The 16,353-nt window shown below is 31.2% G+C and overlaps 1 protein-coding gene across 8 annotated transcripts in view; it reads right to left on the bottom strand.

The window, feature by feature from the left end:
- MESK2 (misexpression suppressor of KSR 2) overlaps positions 1-16,353 on the bottom strand; it is a 345,381-nt gene that overhangs the window by 59,299 nt on the left and 269,729 nt on the right. For all 8 annotated transcript variants that reach the window (XR_015069751.1, XR_015069755.1, XR_015069756.1 and 5 more), the window contains one exon: positions 12,052-12,172. Coding sequence is in view for 3 of the 8 variants with exons in the window: in XM_085941397.1 (XP_085797523.1) it covers positions 12,052-12,172 (121 nt within the window). In the remaining 5 variants the exon portion in view is untranslated. The remainder of the gene's footprint in view (positions 1-12,051; positions 12,173-16,353) is intronic.

Below are 16,353 nucleotides of genomic sequence, written 5' to 3'. Positions count from 1 at the left end.
TTTCTGATAGTAAAGACGTAACGGATGGGTTAGCGAGATTTAAAATAAGTAAATCATGGTTTATGACCTTTCCGCTTCATAAATCTAATTAGTCAGCCAAATATGAAATTGTCGTAAAACGTATGAGATCATGGTGGAATCACTTTGTTAAAAGTGCTAAGCATTGTTGTTTTACAATCTTTCTCATTTTTATTAATTTGTGTGAAAAAATAAAAAGAATTGGCAACACACGGGTAATAAATCAAACTTCATTCAAACTCAGTTTATTTCTAATCTAGTTAAGTATATGTTATTAAAACTATTTTTTTCCCGCTATATTTCGTTTTTATTTTCTTTTTCATAAAAATTTATAAAAAAATCAATCCCGAAAGTTAATGTTTACCAATATGTATACCAATCCCGGGATTCATAGATTTCGAAAATAGTTTGGGATCCCGGGATTTCGGGATTCGGTATCCCAGGATTGGAAACCCCAACTACATGGTATTCTTCAACTACCCATATAGTTGAATCCAATTTCAGTTTCGGATTGTCAAACAAAAATTGGCTGGTGGTACCTACCCACTGTGGCTGGAGATTCTCTGAAGCGAACTGAAATGGAAATTGTGCATCCAATTACGAAATGAGCACTAAAATTTTGCGCTTTGTGCCATCAACTGAAAGCGGTTATAAGTCATCTCTGACCTACTAATAAATTTAACGATGTTTCGTGAGGCATAAAACCTTCGTAGAACAATATTTTCACCTTCGTAGTTATAGCTGTAGAGGTATTTTAAACTATACTACTGCATTATATTTGTTTTTTGTGAAGTTAGACATATTATTCCTACCTAAAATTTATTATTTTTTAAGAGATACATAATGAATGCTCGACTAAAAAAAACACATTTAGCCGATATATTGAAGTAATAGACGGATTAATTTCTACACTGTCCCCAATGATCTATACAAATACCAAAATATGTTTATTTTTCGTTTAAATAACATTGAAATAAATCAAATTTCAACAATCTAACCAATATCGAAATCTTTATATCAAACGATATTTCTGGAGTTGTTTCAAATGGTATATTCTCAATAAAGAATGTTGCATTAATTTATCATCTGCATCATTAGTCGGGATCAATTCATAGTTAAACGAGGGCTTCCCTTAGCTCCTTTCACTCTTCTCGGTCCCTAGTTCTTCGCTGTTACGTAAATACATCCACCGAACTTTACAAGTTCATTGATCAAGCCAAGTTTAGGGCATCCTTGTGGTCGTTCAGTGGCCTTTGGATACCTCTGCATGAATGCATTTAACCAACAGTTGTCCACTCATTGGCATTACAGAATATATGTATAATAGTCTTTGTGAAAGACTCAGAAGACCTACAGAACAGGATGCAGAAGAAAGCCGCAAAGTAGATATAAAGATAAATATCACAAAGACAAAAGTAATGATATACTGCCACGCTGAACTAAAAGCGATCTTAATCAATGGCACTGAAATTGAGCGAGTTAACAACCACGCTTATTTTATACATCAAATGTCAATCGAATGTGGTGTGTATGATATACCTATGTAAGATTACGTGCAGAACCAAAGTGCATTTGAACACCAGAACAGTATCTTCAAAAGTGACCTCGCATTGTGTCTTAAGCAACCAATATGTAGTACCAGTGCTCACGTATGCGTGTGAAAAATGAACACTTAATTTAAGAAAAATGTACAAAATAAGTGTAGCACAACGTGGCATGAAAATGTGCATGTTAGGTACAACGGAGAAAGACTACGTAAGAGACCAATGGATAAGAAAACAGATAAGAGTACCTATTCGATATGTGGCAAGCAGATAAATTGGAAATGGGCTAATTATTATGTGACTGTGTGTTCGTCACAAGACAGTGGCATATTGACAGTTTAAATATAATATATAACGGAAACTGCCACAAATACCCATACTCTGTAATAGGTACCTATTTAATATGTTGATTTCTAATAAAAACAATCCTTCGCATTTCAGGGCGCAAAAAAACCCGTTATAGTCACACGAGCGGCGAAATAATTCGAGTTATAAATATTGTAGGTATTTTGTTATAAAAAGAGTCTGTGTAAACTTAAAAGTCGAGTACGATCTCTATATTATAGGCATTTCAGTTGTCAATCGTTCGAATATATACGAACAAGTAAATAGTATCTAAGTAAATCGTTAAAAATCAATCAATTCGTGGGTCGGGAATTGAAATACGTACGCCAAATATTTACTTTTCACACTGTGCAATATTATGCGAAGCGATCACAAAGCAGTTTTCAATAAAATAATACATAACGACGCCGTCTTGCGTTCAATTTAGACGCTGACGTCACTGTGTACAAATGGCGTCGCGTTTCGAAGCAGTCATTTTCCATTTGGCGCGCATATCACGAATTTAGAACGCCTTTATCAACACAAAATAAACAGTTATCCAATCAAAATGTCCTATCTTCGCGAGGCAAATTATTGTTGTAAGCTCCACTTCACATGTCGCGATTAATGATAGTTCATGTAACCGCTGCGAAGTCCCAGGAAGCGAATTTCTTTATTACTTCTACAGGAATTGTTGTCCTTTTTGTTGCTTATGGCTATATACTAGTCGCCAAATTATCTGTAATCCACCGGCGACCAAAACATATGACCGTTAAATGAATGATGCATAGCATATGATTTTTTAAGTCTTATTTCATGTACTAAATTTAAAGTTGTCACTGTTTTTTTTTATTATTTTTGTGCTAGGACAAATATTAATCAAAATGCTTTCTTTTTCGAGTCCAATAATAGAGTTTTGAAATCATATTTTACTATTACAATTATAATTAAACGCATGCAGAAAATTGGTACGGATTACCGTATGTGGGCTTCAAATGGGGGGGGGGCGTCAAATAATATTTGAAGAGTCTTTTAAATTACAGCAAGATTAAGAAGTAGTCCCAGAATATTGCAATAATATATATTAAAAAAAACAGACAATTTTATTAGTATTTCTTCGATATTTCGACGCAAACTTTGATATTTTTTTTGCCATGCCTAATAAAAAAACCTCCGAAGAGATTGGATAAATAAACAAATGTAAAAAAAATATTCACATAAATATGTATAAGACTATTTCAAAAGAATCATATTTGGTTTTATTCATACATGTAAAAAATGCCTTGGAGCCTTGCGGTTTTTTCGAGTTCTAATTAAGTACAAATACAGTCGATGACCAAACACAGTAGGTAGTATCGTTATTTATGAATGATAATAATATCTTGCCTAGTCCTGTCATGGTACATAAATTATTATAGTATGCACCTTTATATTGTACCCGGACAATTGACCGCATGGATAATTATTACTATGTACCAGGAAGAATTTAATCTAATGGCGTGATCAGTTTGCAAAAAACGCGACAAGACAAATCAATACATTTAATTCTAATAAATACTTTGTTGATATTTTTCTTATAATTCATATTGTCTTTATAAGTCTTTCAATATTTTAAAATTGTCATCGATAATGAAGCATGAATTAACACAATATTTGTTAGAATATCTTAAATGCCTATTTTTTTTAACTATGTATTTGAATTTCATTCGGTACAATTATTTTCTGATGTTTTTCCAATAAAAATATATTTTTGACGCTTCCCTAAGTTATATTTATTATTTTCAACAAATTTAACGTATAATTCGGAAAAATGATAATTTTTGTTTGATAAAAGATTCGTCTGCCTGTGTCAAAAATAATATATTTTTAATATTCAATTGTTGATAATTTGTATTGAATCACGACACGGAGCGAAAATATCTGACAGGTTCATATGTGAACAATGGATTCATAAAATATTTTCATATGTAGGTACGCGAGTTTCACGGCATTTTGTTTAAATACATTAACACATTACTTTTTATATGCAAATCGGGTTTTCTACGGTAAAGGAACAATTGAAAAAGGCAATAGCATAATTCACGGCAAATGATAAAATAATATGAAACAGCTACTGAATAGGGTCTATTTTTATCTCAGAATACACATTAAACTGCAATAAACTATAAATTAAAATGTAATTAAATATGTAATACTCCTATGTATAGTAGTTAGTAAGTTCACTCTATTTCTTCATCCCATCATACCGTTATTGAACATATTGGAATTCGAACATTGATTCATACATTTATGATTTAATAAAAACGACCTGTCTTTTTTTTAAAACTAAAACAGTTAAAAATATTAAATTCTCTGAAACTATCTGTCTAATATAATTAAATGCATATTTAAGTATTAAGAAAACATCACATGAATGAAATAATCAATCATGATTGAAAATTCTGCCCTGGATTGCAATCCCTAGAGCAGGTTTGGCGAACCAATGGCACATGTACCAGTGGTGACACATACGAAAATTTAGCTGGCACGTGAACGATTTACAAATTCAATTTTTAAATGCACAGTATTTCCGGACTCTTCATATTTTATATTTCATTTTTCCGTACGGCCATATAGTTTTAAGCTGGCAATACTGCTGTTGATACTAAATGTTAATGGCAACATATTTTGTTATCATTGGAGATTATGACAATAATTATTAGATTCAGCTGATGTTCGCCATAGCAAGTGTCAGTGAGGACAAGTGCATGTATTTAATTCAATATAATTTAATAAATTATAGTCAACATGGATAGTGGAAATAAAAAAAAACAAAAATTATTAAAATCAAGCAACAGAGACTTTCAACGTTGGTGGACTGAGGAGTATGAGATGATAAACGAAGGCAATAAAGCAGTATGTATTTTGTATTCTGGGACAGTTTATGCAGAACCAGTAAAACGGTATTATGAGACAAACCATAAAGTCCTTGATATCACCAAGGACGAATAAAAAGAATTAATTCATCGGCCAATTAAAAATAAAAATATTTAATCAACACACCTAATGAAATTATCGGCAGTCATTCAAATATAACAGCTGCTTGTTATTTTGCCTGAAACATAATCGCTAAAAATGGAAAACAGTTCAGTGATATTGAATATATGAAAATGCTCTCACGACCTCGAAGTTTGAAAATGAGGAAAAAATATTTAAATAATAAAAGATATTCCTTCGGCTAGAAATACGATGAACGATAAAATCACAAGTAGGTACTAAAATGTAATTTTTAAACTTTTTAAAAGGATTCTTAAAATCTGTTTTTATTTTTTTTTTCACCGTGAAAAACTGCTCGGCACGTCAGACAGTCGAAAAATAATATTTAAGAAAAATTATCACGCGCACGTAAAAAGGTTCGCCAACCCTGCCCTGAAACATTTAGAATTTACTGGAGATTGCAATCCCAGGCAGATCCCACTTATTTATTTAAGAGAATTAACATTTTCAACTAGGTATACAAAAATGCATGTATTATATTATATATATAATATAATATTTTAGTTTTCAAACTGTATAGGTAGGTTATGTAAACGGGTAATCGAATTATTTATATTTTTCGTTTGCACATATTATAAGTGTAGGTATAAAAAAAACAAAAACAATAAATCATTATTTGTTCGTAGCCTAAAAACAAATATTTAACCCAACAAACTTTCCTAACCACATTTCAAAGATATATATTGTAGGTGGGTATTGATGTATTTCTCTCGGTATACTGTATTACATTACAATATAGGTACGTACCTACGTATATAGAGTGCGAACCATAACTCGCGCCCCGTAAAGAAAAATTAATTACTTAAATAAAACAAAAATATTACATTAAATCATAATCAATTAGGTATTTAAGTTAAAGTATATTGAAAACTAGAAAAAATTACCAGGTGGGAATTCCACATATAAACATAAAATCTCACTTTGAGCCTGTGTTGATTCTTCAACTTGTTAACGAGTTAGTTAAAAAGTTGGTTTTGATCATTTTGAACTAATAATTATCTCGTATGTTGGCAGAGTATCGACGACGGCATCGAGATATTATTATATTAACAAAATCATAGTTACATTATCAATAGCACTATACAGCTGTAAAGCCTACATCAATTCCTCGAGGAAAGGCACATAGTGCGTAGATCTCGATAATATCCTCAGCGATTTGGATTTCCCCGCACTCATATAAAGGAGAGAGATTTAATCCCCACTTATACGTCGAGTATGTATCAGTATTGAACAGAACGGTCGTAATCATGGCCGCTACATCCTGAAGCGGGTCTCCAGGCCAGGATCTTTGACAAGCCCACCTACCTATCGCTAGGGTTAAAGGCAGTGGGACGCTCCACAGAAACATTTTCTAAATGGTGTTCGGTGTAGCTTTAGCGATTTATCTGTGTTGTTGAATAAATCCACTTGAATTATAGAGTTGTCGAATATCGCCACACAACAATCAAAAATTGCATCACACAACTAGAAATTTTTAGATGTTAATACTCTGAAAGTAAAATAGCGCCGCAGGCGACTTTTTTGCCATTAAACCAAAATTATAATGTGTGGCAATCTCACTTATCAAGTTGACCCTCCACGCCGGGCCCCCAGACTAGAGCCCTGTCAGTCACCTTCTTGTGGTGGCTATGGTCGTAATTATGCAGTACTTAACGCGACATGTAATAAGTATCGTTGTGCGGTGCGGCAGAAACTACCTCTAAAGAATTTAATAAGCGGCATCAAAATATTTGTATAAACTGAAGTGTCGCCAAAATGAAACCGAATATAGCAGCAACTCCCGTTTCAACAGAATTAATAATCTGTCATATTTAATACATTTATCCATATAGTGCGCGACTTATGGTTCACGTAGATATACATCTCGTCTGTTTTGAACGCCCTTCTGCAAATTCTCGAATATTTTCAGCACCCTCGATGGACCTTTCTGACCGCGCGAGCCGTTAGGAAAACACACGACTTGTCTGCTTTAATCACTCGAAACGTTTTCACTCTCGAGTGTTGAAATACGAGATGAATCTATCAATTGGATACCGCATCATATATCCGCCCATGGTAATAATTGCGTCGTCATATAATTCCTCAACTGTTCCATTTCTCCCCAAGGAAAACTTTCACCACACATACACACGCAGTGACGAATACATAGTACTCGTACCTAATTCATATTAAATAAGTACCTATTTAACGTTTAACTATAAACAGCATTTGATACTAGGTACTCACAATACCCCAAGTTAGACAAATGTTTACGGTCGCGTGGTGCTCATCAATGTAAAGTTGGCGACATAATACCGGTTGGCCGGCAAATATTTGCCGTATATCGACACAGTGTCGGTATTTCAATATGCATCAAAGGGCATCAACATTTTGTCTGACCTAGTCAATAATTCTGAAGACAGCCATAAAATAATACACATACAACAATTATGGCAAATTAATCATTATGGTGCTCTACTCCTTGGCCACCTTCGGCACACCAGCCGCCTGCCAGAGTCCTTATCCATTCTTCGCTACACGTGAAGAACGACAATTTATGTTCCATTATCTCTAAAAGTAGACCGATGACACCCACCTTTTTATATTTCTACTTATCTGAAAACCACCCATAAAGAGTCTAATAATGAACGTCTTAGAGTTTTAGACCAATAGTAGATATCATTATCATACAAGTTAGTTTCGTTTAAGGGCCCACATGCACCACGTAGGTCAAAATGGAGGGTTTATGGTATTTTCAGAGCATAACCCTGGACATTCCTGAAACGTTGTAGATAATCTATTTATATAATTTTGAAGCCTTATTATCCTTTATATTTATTTTAAACATTTGATGACTGCATAAAGTATTTTTATTACATAAAATAGAATTCTTTTAAACCTCTCGATGAAATGTTTTAGAATATAGTCATATTTCAGCATATCCATGTGTAGTGGTGTTAAGATTTTTTAGATTTATTAATTATAAGTTTTCACGAATCAATTCTTGTGGCTTTTTATTCTATCGACGCGTTGGACATAGATGATTTTAAACAATCCATTTTTCCAAATCCAAAATTACAATTCGCGAGTTTTTATTGGATGACGACAACATAGATAGTCAGAGTTTACATTTTAATAAAACCGTAAACAAAATCAATTATTTCACCATGAGTCAGAGATGTCAGGTATGTCATACATATATTTTATTTATGGGTATTTCTGAAAATTAATTAAAATTTTGACAATGCCACTCGTAGAACTGGCTTTACTGCAGTGAAATAATAAAGGTTCGCGAATTTTCCCACGATGACGCACGTAAAGGATAAATTTCCCAATAAATAATATAGATTTTCGGAAGGAAATACTATCATGAATTATTCAAAACCAAAAGGAAATTAATAATAATGGATTACGCTATCATTATGGTGTCGCTAGACATGTCGATGATATTAATTGTATACAACTGCAATATTTAATATGAAACCTTTGACAGAAACGTGTGGATAATTAATTAAACAAACACACACCTGAATCGTTAATTATTGTTGTAGTTGGGTCAATAATCCCATTGTGTATCGAACTTTGCAGCGCGTGGTAAAGCACGATTTTATTAATCCAACCTAATATTATTTGGTTTGGTTAATCTGTTTACTATCGGATAATATTTTCAATATTGATTTATTATACATAATAATATATTACGTCTACATCTAATCACTTCATCATCCACTTTCACTTCAACTTTAAAATTCTGGTTTTAACACTGAGTAGTTAAGTGCATGCCTCAAAGAGAATTTGTCGGACGCATTCATCTTGCTGTCTACTACACTATTCATCAGAGTTTTCACTTCGTCACGACATAGATAATATTACAAGTAAATAGATTGGCAAGAGACTATTTTCTGTAATATAGCGTCACCATGAAGACGTACTTAGAAAACTACTAAAAAAAGTTAAAAATAAACAGTAAAATTTGGCATAACAAACACGTAATTATAATAGTTTTTTTTTTTTACTTATTTCTACAATCACATTTATTAGATCTGTGATTATTATAATTGAGTGTGTCATGATAAAATCGGTCATGGAACTAGTTTACTGCCATCTAGTCGGTGTTTTTTGCATTACATGAATGATAAATATTCTTCTATGAATTAATATTCACCCTCGTAAACGCCAATTGATGCTGCTATGTTTCCTTAACTTTTTGATGTTCTTTGGAAAAATATGACCACCAACTTTTGTTTTATTTTTTACACATTACTAGATAATATCGTACTTTTTTAACAAAACTATGTATGCATCATTCCTTTTTTATTTATTTGTATATTTATATGGGTTATTTTTCTACGCAAATCGTAAATAATAATCCAACTATCCAATCTGATCGACTATTACTATAGACTACAATAAATATTTTAATTACAATAACCATATACTAGTAACTCCACGAACCACCCGAACCTTTCCGAAAAATGTAAAGTTTCTGGAATATTGAACAGAAATCCAAGGGTGTTGGATTTGCTTGGGGTAGTACTTTCATCGCGAATAATGGTCATTTTGAAACCGATTTGAGGCACGCAATGCGCAGACGATGCATGCACTGTGATGAATTCATGAAGCGAATGGAAAAAAAGCCCGTTTGTGGACAATGGAGTTTGCTTTTCGCGTGATTTAATCTTTCGGGTTCGAATTCAACATTCATTAAATTCGTTTTAGATTCACTTATGCTAAGCCGCAATTCTGTGATTTTTTTCTTATACTTCCAAAAATGTTGCATACTATGTCTTTTTCACTACTAACGTAGGTACATAATATTGTCTCCGTAGCTATCTAAGGCTTTACATACTTATGAGTCTTATGACAAAATTTATCATACGTGTTAACAAGTACCGGATAGACAATGCACCCTGAGTGAACTATATTTCACTGCTTTTCAGATTTGTGAACAAATAAAAAACATCACGCCACAAGTTAGACATTTCGTAGATTTGATGTATAGTATAGAAAACACAATTGTATGTAATTATTTGAAATATCTAATGTTATGCTACATAATAATTTTTCCAATAATAACATTGTGAAAATTTAGCAATAATAACTATGTAATATTGTAGCTTTTTGTTAAACGGGTAGTGTATGTTTTGTAAGTTTTTGCATAATATATAATATAATATTATGTATATTGTTGGGTGACCTGAAAAAAATGGGGTTTGTATGTCCAAATAACAAACTGCTGTGTATTCCTCCACGTGGGTAAAAAAAAAACTTCGAACATGCTGAAATCGGTTCGTAGTATGTAACGGGAACAAAATTTGGTTGTAAGTCCCATTGCGCAGATTCCATATTAAACATTTAAGAGAAGACAAACATGAAACTTAATCAATAATGTATCGCAAAAATATCTATCTACGAGCAAACATTCGCGAGTTTTAGAAAATAAATCATGATCGCGCGTTGAAATTATCATAAGTATAATATACTCCTATAACATTCGACGTTGGAGGGAATACTGGAACACGGTACCAACTTACAATAAATTTCTGAGAAAGATCACTAAAAACTTAAATATGTTAGTATCTAAGTTCAAAAAGAATTCATTGAATATAAACTTTAATATATTCTGTACATGGCAATGTACATACCGACTCAAACAACTCAAGATAATGGCGTTTGATTTTTTCAGAAATTCTCATTTTAATTTTAAAGCCTTGATTTTGAGGAAAGTGTATGTTTTTTAATATTTAGTTTAGTGGAATTCAGCAATGCACAATGACATTTTACAGTTTAATAAAGAATTAACACGGAAATTTCAGTATATAACGGAATTAATGATCAATATCTGAAAGGGTTATTCGATTTTATGATACGAGTATATTGAAGAAATTAAGAGTTATAAAGGGACACTTCTATATCGAATGGCATTATTAACTTAAAACCTTGAAATTTTGACTTGTTTCTTTATTGAAATATCGATACATAATGTTGAATGGATCGAATGTATGTATTTCTCTTTGAAATGGATACCAAATTATTATATAGAATATAATTTCATTAAGTAGATACCAATTTAAAAAAGGGACATATGATATTATAACGACGCATGCAAAACTCTGGATAATTAAATCAATACGTAGAAATTATTCGAAAATTCTATTAGCTATATTTCCTTCTGACACATTAAGAATAATAATTGTGAACAATGAACATTTTCGTATTCGCTTGTTCTCACAAGATAACACTGCATAAAATCAGAACCGACGAGGTAAATACTATTTTTATAAAATGTAAAATGTACGCTATATTATACGGTATATTTATTATCTACCAAAATGTTTGCTTTATTTATTGACTGATGTCTAATATCATCTGAAATATGAATAATGAGTGTAAGAGAGATAAAAACCTGAACTCCTAATATATTTAAAATGTTGGTTATAAATAAAACCTTGGTTACGTAGTTACTTAATTCGACTATAAATACATATACGTATAATAATCCCGGAATCAATAAAAGTGGTGGAATTAAAGAATGTTGTGTTTTATTTCCGTTTGAAATAATCTGCTTTTTTATATATTATAAAAAAATGGATAGTTTTTTTAATAAGTCAATATAAAAATATTATATTCATTTTCATGGTATTTGTAGGAACGATACATTTTATATTTCAGAAGTCGGTTATTTAAAATAAAATTTTATTTTTTATATTAAAGTATCGTAGACATTATTTCTTATTGTCATAATAATAATATATAGAGTAGGTACCTTAAGTTCCTTAAGAGTAAATCTTGATCTATACTAGATGATCTTTCAGAGATTACGGCATTGTAAACAAAAAGGCATGTAGGTATGATATGAATATATTTCATTACTGAAAAATATAATTAAAATTTCATAATTATTTTCACTAATTACGGGTATAGAAATACTACATATGGATATACATAGTTATAGGTACCTAGTGTGTTTTATATCTAAACAAAAAAGTATGCACCTATCAATATAATACGACACTTTACCACACAACTAGCAGATAATATGTAGGTATATATATTTTTTAAATTTCGAAAACACGCGTTGTCATGTGTAAGTATTGTAATAATGGTGGTAATCAAATGAATGTTAGTTAAAAATATTTATTTTACTCACTCTTCTGGTAGGACAGCGGCTCCTTCTTCCTGTCCAGGGGCGTTAACATGGTAAACGCAGAAGTTCTCAAGCAGGGCCCGCATGTCGATGTAGTTGAAAAACGCCTGGAAGCTAGACACGTCTGGTGGACCGAGGAGAGAGAGAGAAAACAATAGAATCAATCTTGCTTTCGTAGTATGAAAAAAAAAATTAAAAAATAATATCTTCATGTAATACACGCTAGGTACTTCTGCAGTTTCAAGTTGGGGATGTATACAGATTTATCAAGCCATGAAGCTATCATTTATACATTGATTTAATATTTATCTATATCAAGCTCATAGCATGAAACAAAATATTCAAAATTTCTAGCTTAATTCTGCACAATTAACAAAAGTTTATTTTTATCCCTACAATAATGGAATTCATGAACACAAACTCCAGGAAAATCACTAAAAATAACGGAAAATTGCCCAAGAGTAAATATAATAATAATGTAGAAAATAATTGGTTTTCGGAGTTATTATGTCTGTCAGTCGGTCTGGTAAAATTATTTTTTATACACATTTCTGCATCAACACAATATTATATATTTACTGTGGAAATGTAATAATAAATAAAATAATTAACGTCAGCAACAAATTACGTACATAATTAGACTGTAAAATAACAATGATTCAATTATTCAGGTTAATAAATATTTAGCAATATAACATGGCAGATTGTACTCGTATATAGTGCGCAAATACGACAAAATATAACGTGAGTGTGTGTACACATAAATATAAATTTTAAAACACTTTACTTCGCGTAAACGTAGAGTGAATATCTTCGTATAATAATAATTCATGATCGCTCAATAGATGGATATCTTTTAATTATGAGTTGCAAAATTCAAATCAATTTATCGTTACATAATTGTGTTGATAAATATTAAGCAATCACATAATCTGTATTTTCATATACCTATATGTGGCCATTAGAAAGAATTACATCGTAAATTTGCCTTCATAAAATGCAATGTAAACAATACTTTTGGTAAATAGAGAAGAGTCACAAAAATAAGTTGTCGCTTTATACAACAATAATAATTCAGTGTAAACTATTTCAAGCGGATTTGAATATTACAATCAAATAATTAGTCCCTATCACCGATCATTATGGAAAATTTTCAATATTAACAATAGAAATACTTTAAAACAATCAGGTTTCAGTGGACTGACATTACATTACTTGAGAGAATTTAGAGTCTAAATAACAGATCGCCTATACTAATATATACTTGACATTATAAATCAATATAGGTACATGACGTTTATAATAGTACATAACTAAATAATATTACGTATGTTAGTGTAACTAAGAGTGCATCTATATATTTACCTATGTGAAAGATACGCACACGCAAAAAATATAATAATATTAGATAAAGACTGCGCTAAACAACTATGGTAAATATTTTTTTTAACCACAGTAAAAAAATCTATAAATGGTTAAATCCACTACCGAAAACCAACGTTTATTTAATTTTAAAAACCAAGTATGCTAGAATATTCGCGTATTACAAAAGTAAGCAACATGAACAAATAAAACCAAACATAAAACAGCGCGCAATGAAATAATAAAAATAATTTCAAACATAATATTAATACATTTTAATAATAATATAATAAGTATGTTATTAACGTAAATAAAATCAGTGATTTGTTTAGTACAAATTTTGTCGATCACAATGAATAAATGACAGTGAACTCGACAACAATGTAAAGTCGGCAACACGACTTGATTCACTCATTAAATCTGTATTGCCATTTATTTCTGCTAATTTGTACAGAATTATTGGTAACAGAAATTTTCTCTGTGGCTACACACATTTAGGCTATACACAACATTTTTTTTCATCTTAAATTATTGTAGTAACTGCAAATTAATATGATGTGAGTGTATTATTTAGAAACCATCACCCTAAAGCTTATAAGTATTATATATAAACAAACCGATACAATTTTATAGAATCCCAGAAACGTTATTTACTACTAAAGAAACACAAAAAAACTGCAGGGTGTGGAGATTTAATGATAGCATATTAAACGGATTCCTCTCGTTTTTAACTGTCTTGACGAAAACGTGTATCATCCAAGCATGATTTATATTGACAAACGAATAACAATAGAAAATGTGAAGTTTTTGTAAAGAAAAGTAACTGTTAAAAATATGCAGTGAAGAAATATTTTATTCCGCGCAGCAAATAAAATATAATTAGAGGGTACATTAGTAGAGAGATACACGTTTTTTTAAAGACAGTGAAAAAATCGTCTTAATAAATAGCTCTAACCAATTTGTAATTCTAAAATAGATACTATCTCAACTGGGGAAATAAGTTAGTATAGATTTCAGCCAAGAGTAATGGGGGCAAATAAAAATAAGCCGTGTCGGGCAAATCGAAATAGAGCGGTTGAAGTAATGGCGGCTGAACAGGGGATAGACAACATTCCCGCCGGCAATTCTTCAGGGGATTTATTTCCGGCGGGGAATAGGCGATTATTTTCGCAAGATATTTTCCAATTACTTCGGCGAATTTCCCTTTAAAATACTACACGAAAACATCTGGCTACGTTTTAATCAAAATTAAACCCACGGACCAAAGTGAGAGGTTGTCTGCCTTCGTTTTTGTAAAACTATTCCAAATATTCGCTCATAAGTTAATAATATTTATATTGTTATTAATCTTAATGGAATACCCGTGTAATAAATACTCAGTCGAATTGGATGGCATTATGTATTCGTAGATCAAACGACGTTGTCGTGAATTCGGGATAACCTATTAGTTTGAACTGTACTACATAAAGCTTTTATATAACAGTACTAATTGATGACAATTCCTCAACGTTTTTAGTGTGGTTGAATTAATAGCCATTAAAAAATAAATATTCTTTAAATATTATTTAACCTCTGAAGTTTCGTTATTAGTTACGTGTGACATATTTACATGCTTTTTTAAAAGTAAGTTTACCTATATATAGTAGTCTAAATAATGTTAGGTTGCGTTAGGTCTTGTAAATAATTTAATAATGTTATTATTAATGACCTTCTCTTCAGCTATACTTATAAAATAATGTGCTCCGATTATAAAGATACGGGCTACTTTAATGTCTTTACAGATTTATCAACTTTAAAGTTTTATATTTGGTATCTTTGAATATGTATGGGTATAAAATCCGATAAATACCCATAAACTAAAAACTCTAACAAATATATTTTGATCTATATGTTCAACGGTTTATATTTATAATGGTTAAATTTAAGGTTAGATAGCAATAATTATAATTGTAATTCATATTGATATATATATATACCTGTTAATGCATGACGCAATCGAATATTGTAATAAAGAATAGTACCTACAATGCATTTAGTTAGTGAGTTTTGTTTATATAATATACAGAAGAAAATAAAATTAGAATAATTATCGTCCAATTTACATTAAATATCAAAATCAAAAGAAGAAAAATTAATAAAACCCTCACCATGGATTTAGGGTACCTCCTCCTCAAGGTTTTTTAATATTAAAAAGATATCAAAATGCTGGGCCCTCAGCAATCGATATACTAAAAAGTGCCTTTTTTTAGAGGAAAGTCAAATAATTTTGAACTATTTGAGAAGCTATTATATTATAACAAGTCAAAAAACGCAGTCAGTTAACGCTGGAGGACCTGCCTGAAATTCGGGGTATGTACAGGTCTGTTACCGAAAGTTGAGGCGATCACAGATACGAAAGATTGTGTGTATTAGTGTATTTTTGAAGAATACAGTATTCGTTTTTTTCCTAAATCAAAACAAAGAATCTCCTTTTTTAAAAGTCGATTTAAAAAATTGAAATATCCTGTTTGTAGACAATGCGTCTGTGTGAGTATTCTGGTCGCATCAACTCTGGTTGTGCTACCTATACGCATTCATCGAGGGTAAAAGAAGACAGGCACCCGAGACTGTAATGACTGAATTATTGTAGTAAGTAATTCAAAAGAATTGTTAAAAGGGCAGCGATAGATCACCCAGAAAAGTTTCTGGTCGACGCCAAGGGTTGTAGGGCTAATGATTTTTTTTTCATAATGAGTATTGTTGAACAGCGCGGTGGTATCAATCAACAGCGTCAAACTTAATATAGGTACTTAAAGCGGTCGAAATGGAAAATTTTACGAACCCGAGCGCTCGATAATTTTACGAAAATATTAACATTATTATCTAATTGTATAATATGTATTAAAAAAATAAGTGTGTTAGATTTTTTTTATTATACGTAGATATTATGAGTATTATCACTTA

The sequence above is a fragment of the Rhyacophila brunnea genome, unplaced genomic scaffold (genome assembly GCF_057557595.1).
Source record: "Rhyacophila brunnea isolate RB1 unplaced genomic scaffold, BYU_Rbru_1.0 scaffold_1, whole genome shotgun sequence".
In the NCBI taxonomy this organism is placed as follows: Eukaryota; Metazoa; Arthropoda; class Insecta; order Trichoptera; family Rhyacophilidae; genus Rhyacophila; species Rhyacophila brunnea.
The sequence above is the reverse complement of the archived record's forward strand: the minus strand, read 5'-3'. Positions and strand labels throughout refer to the sequence as shown.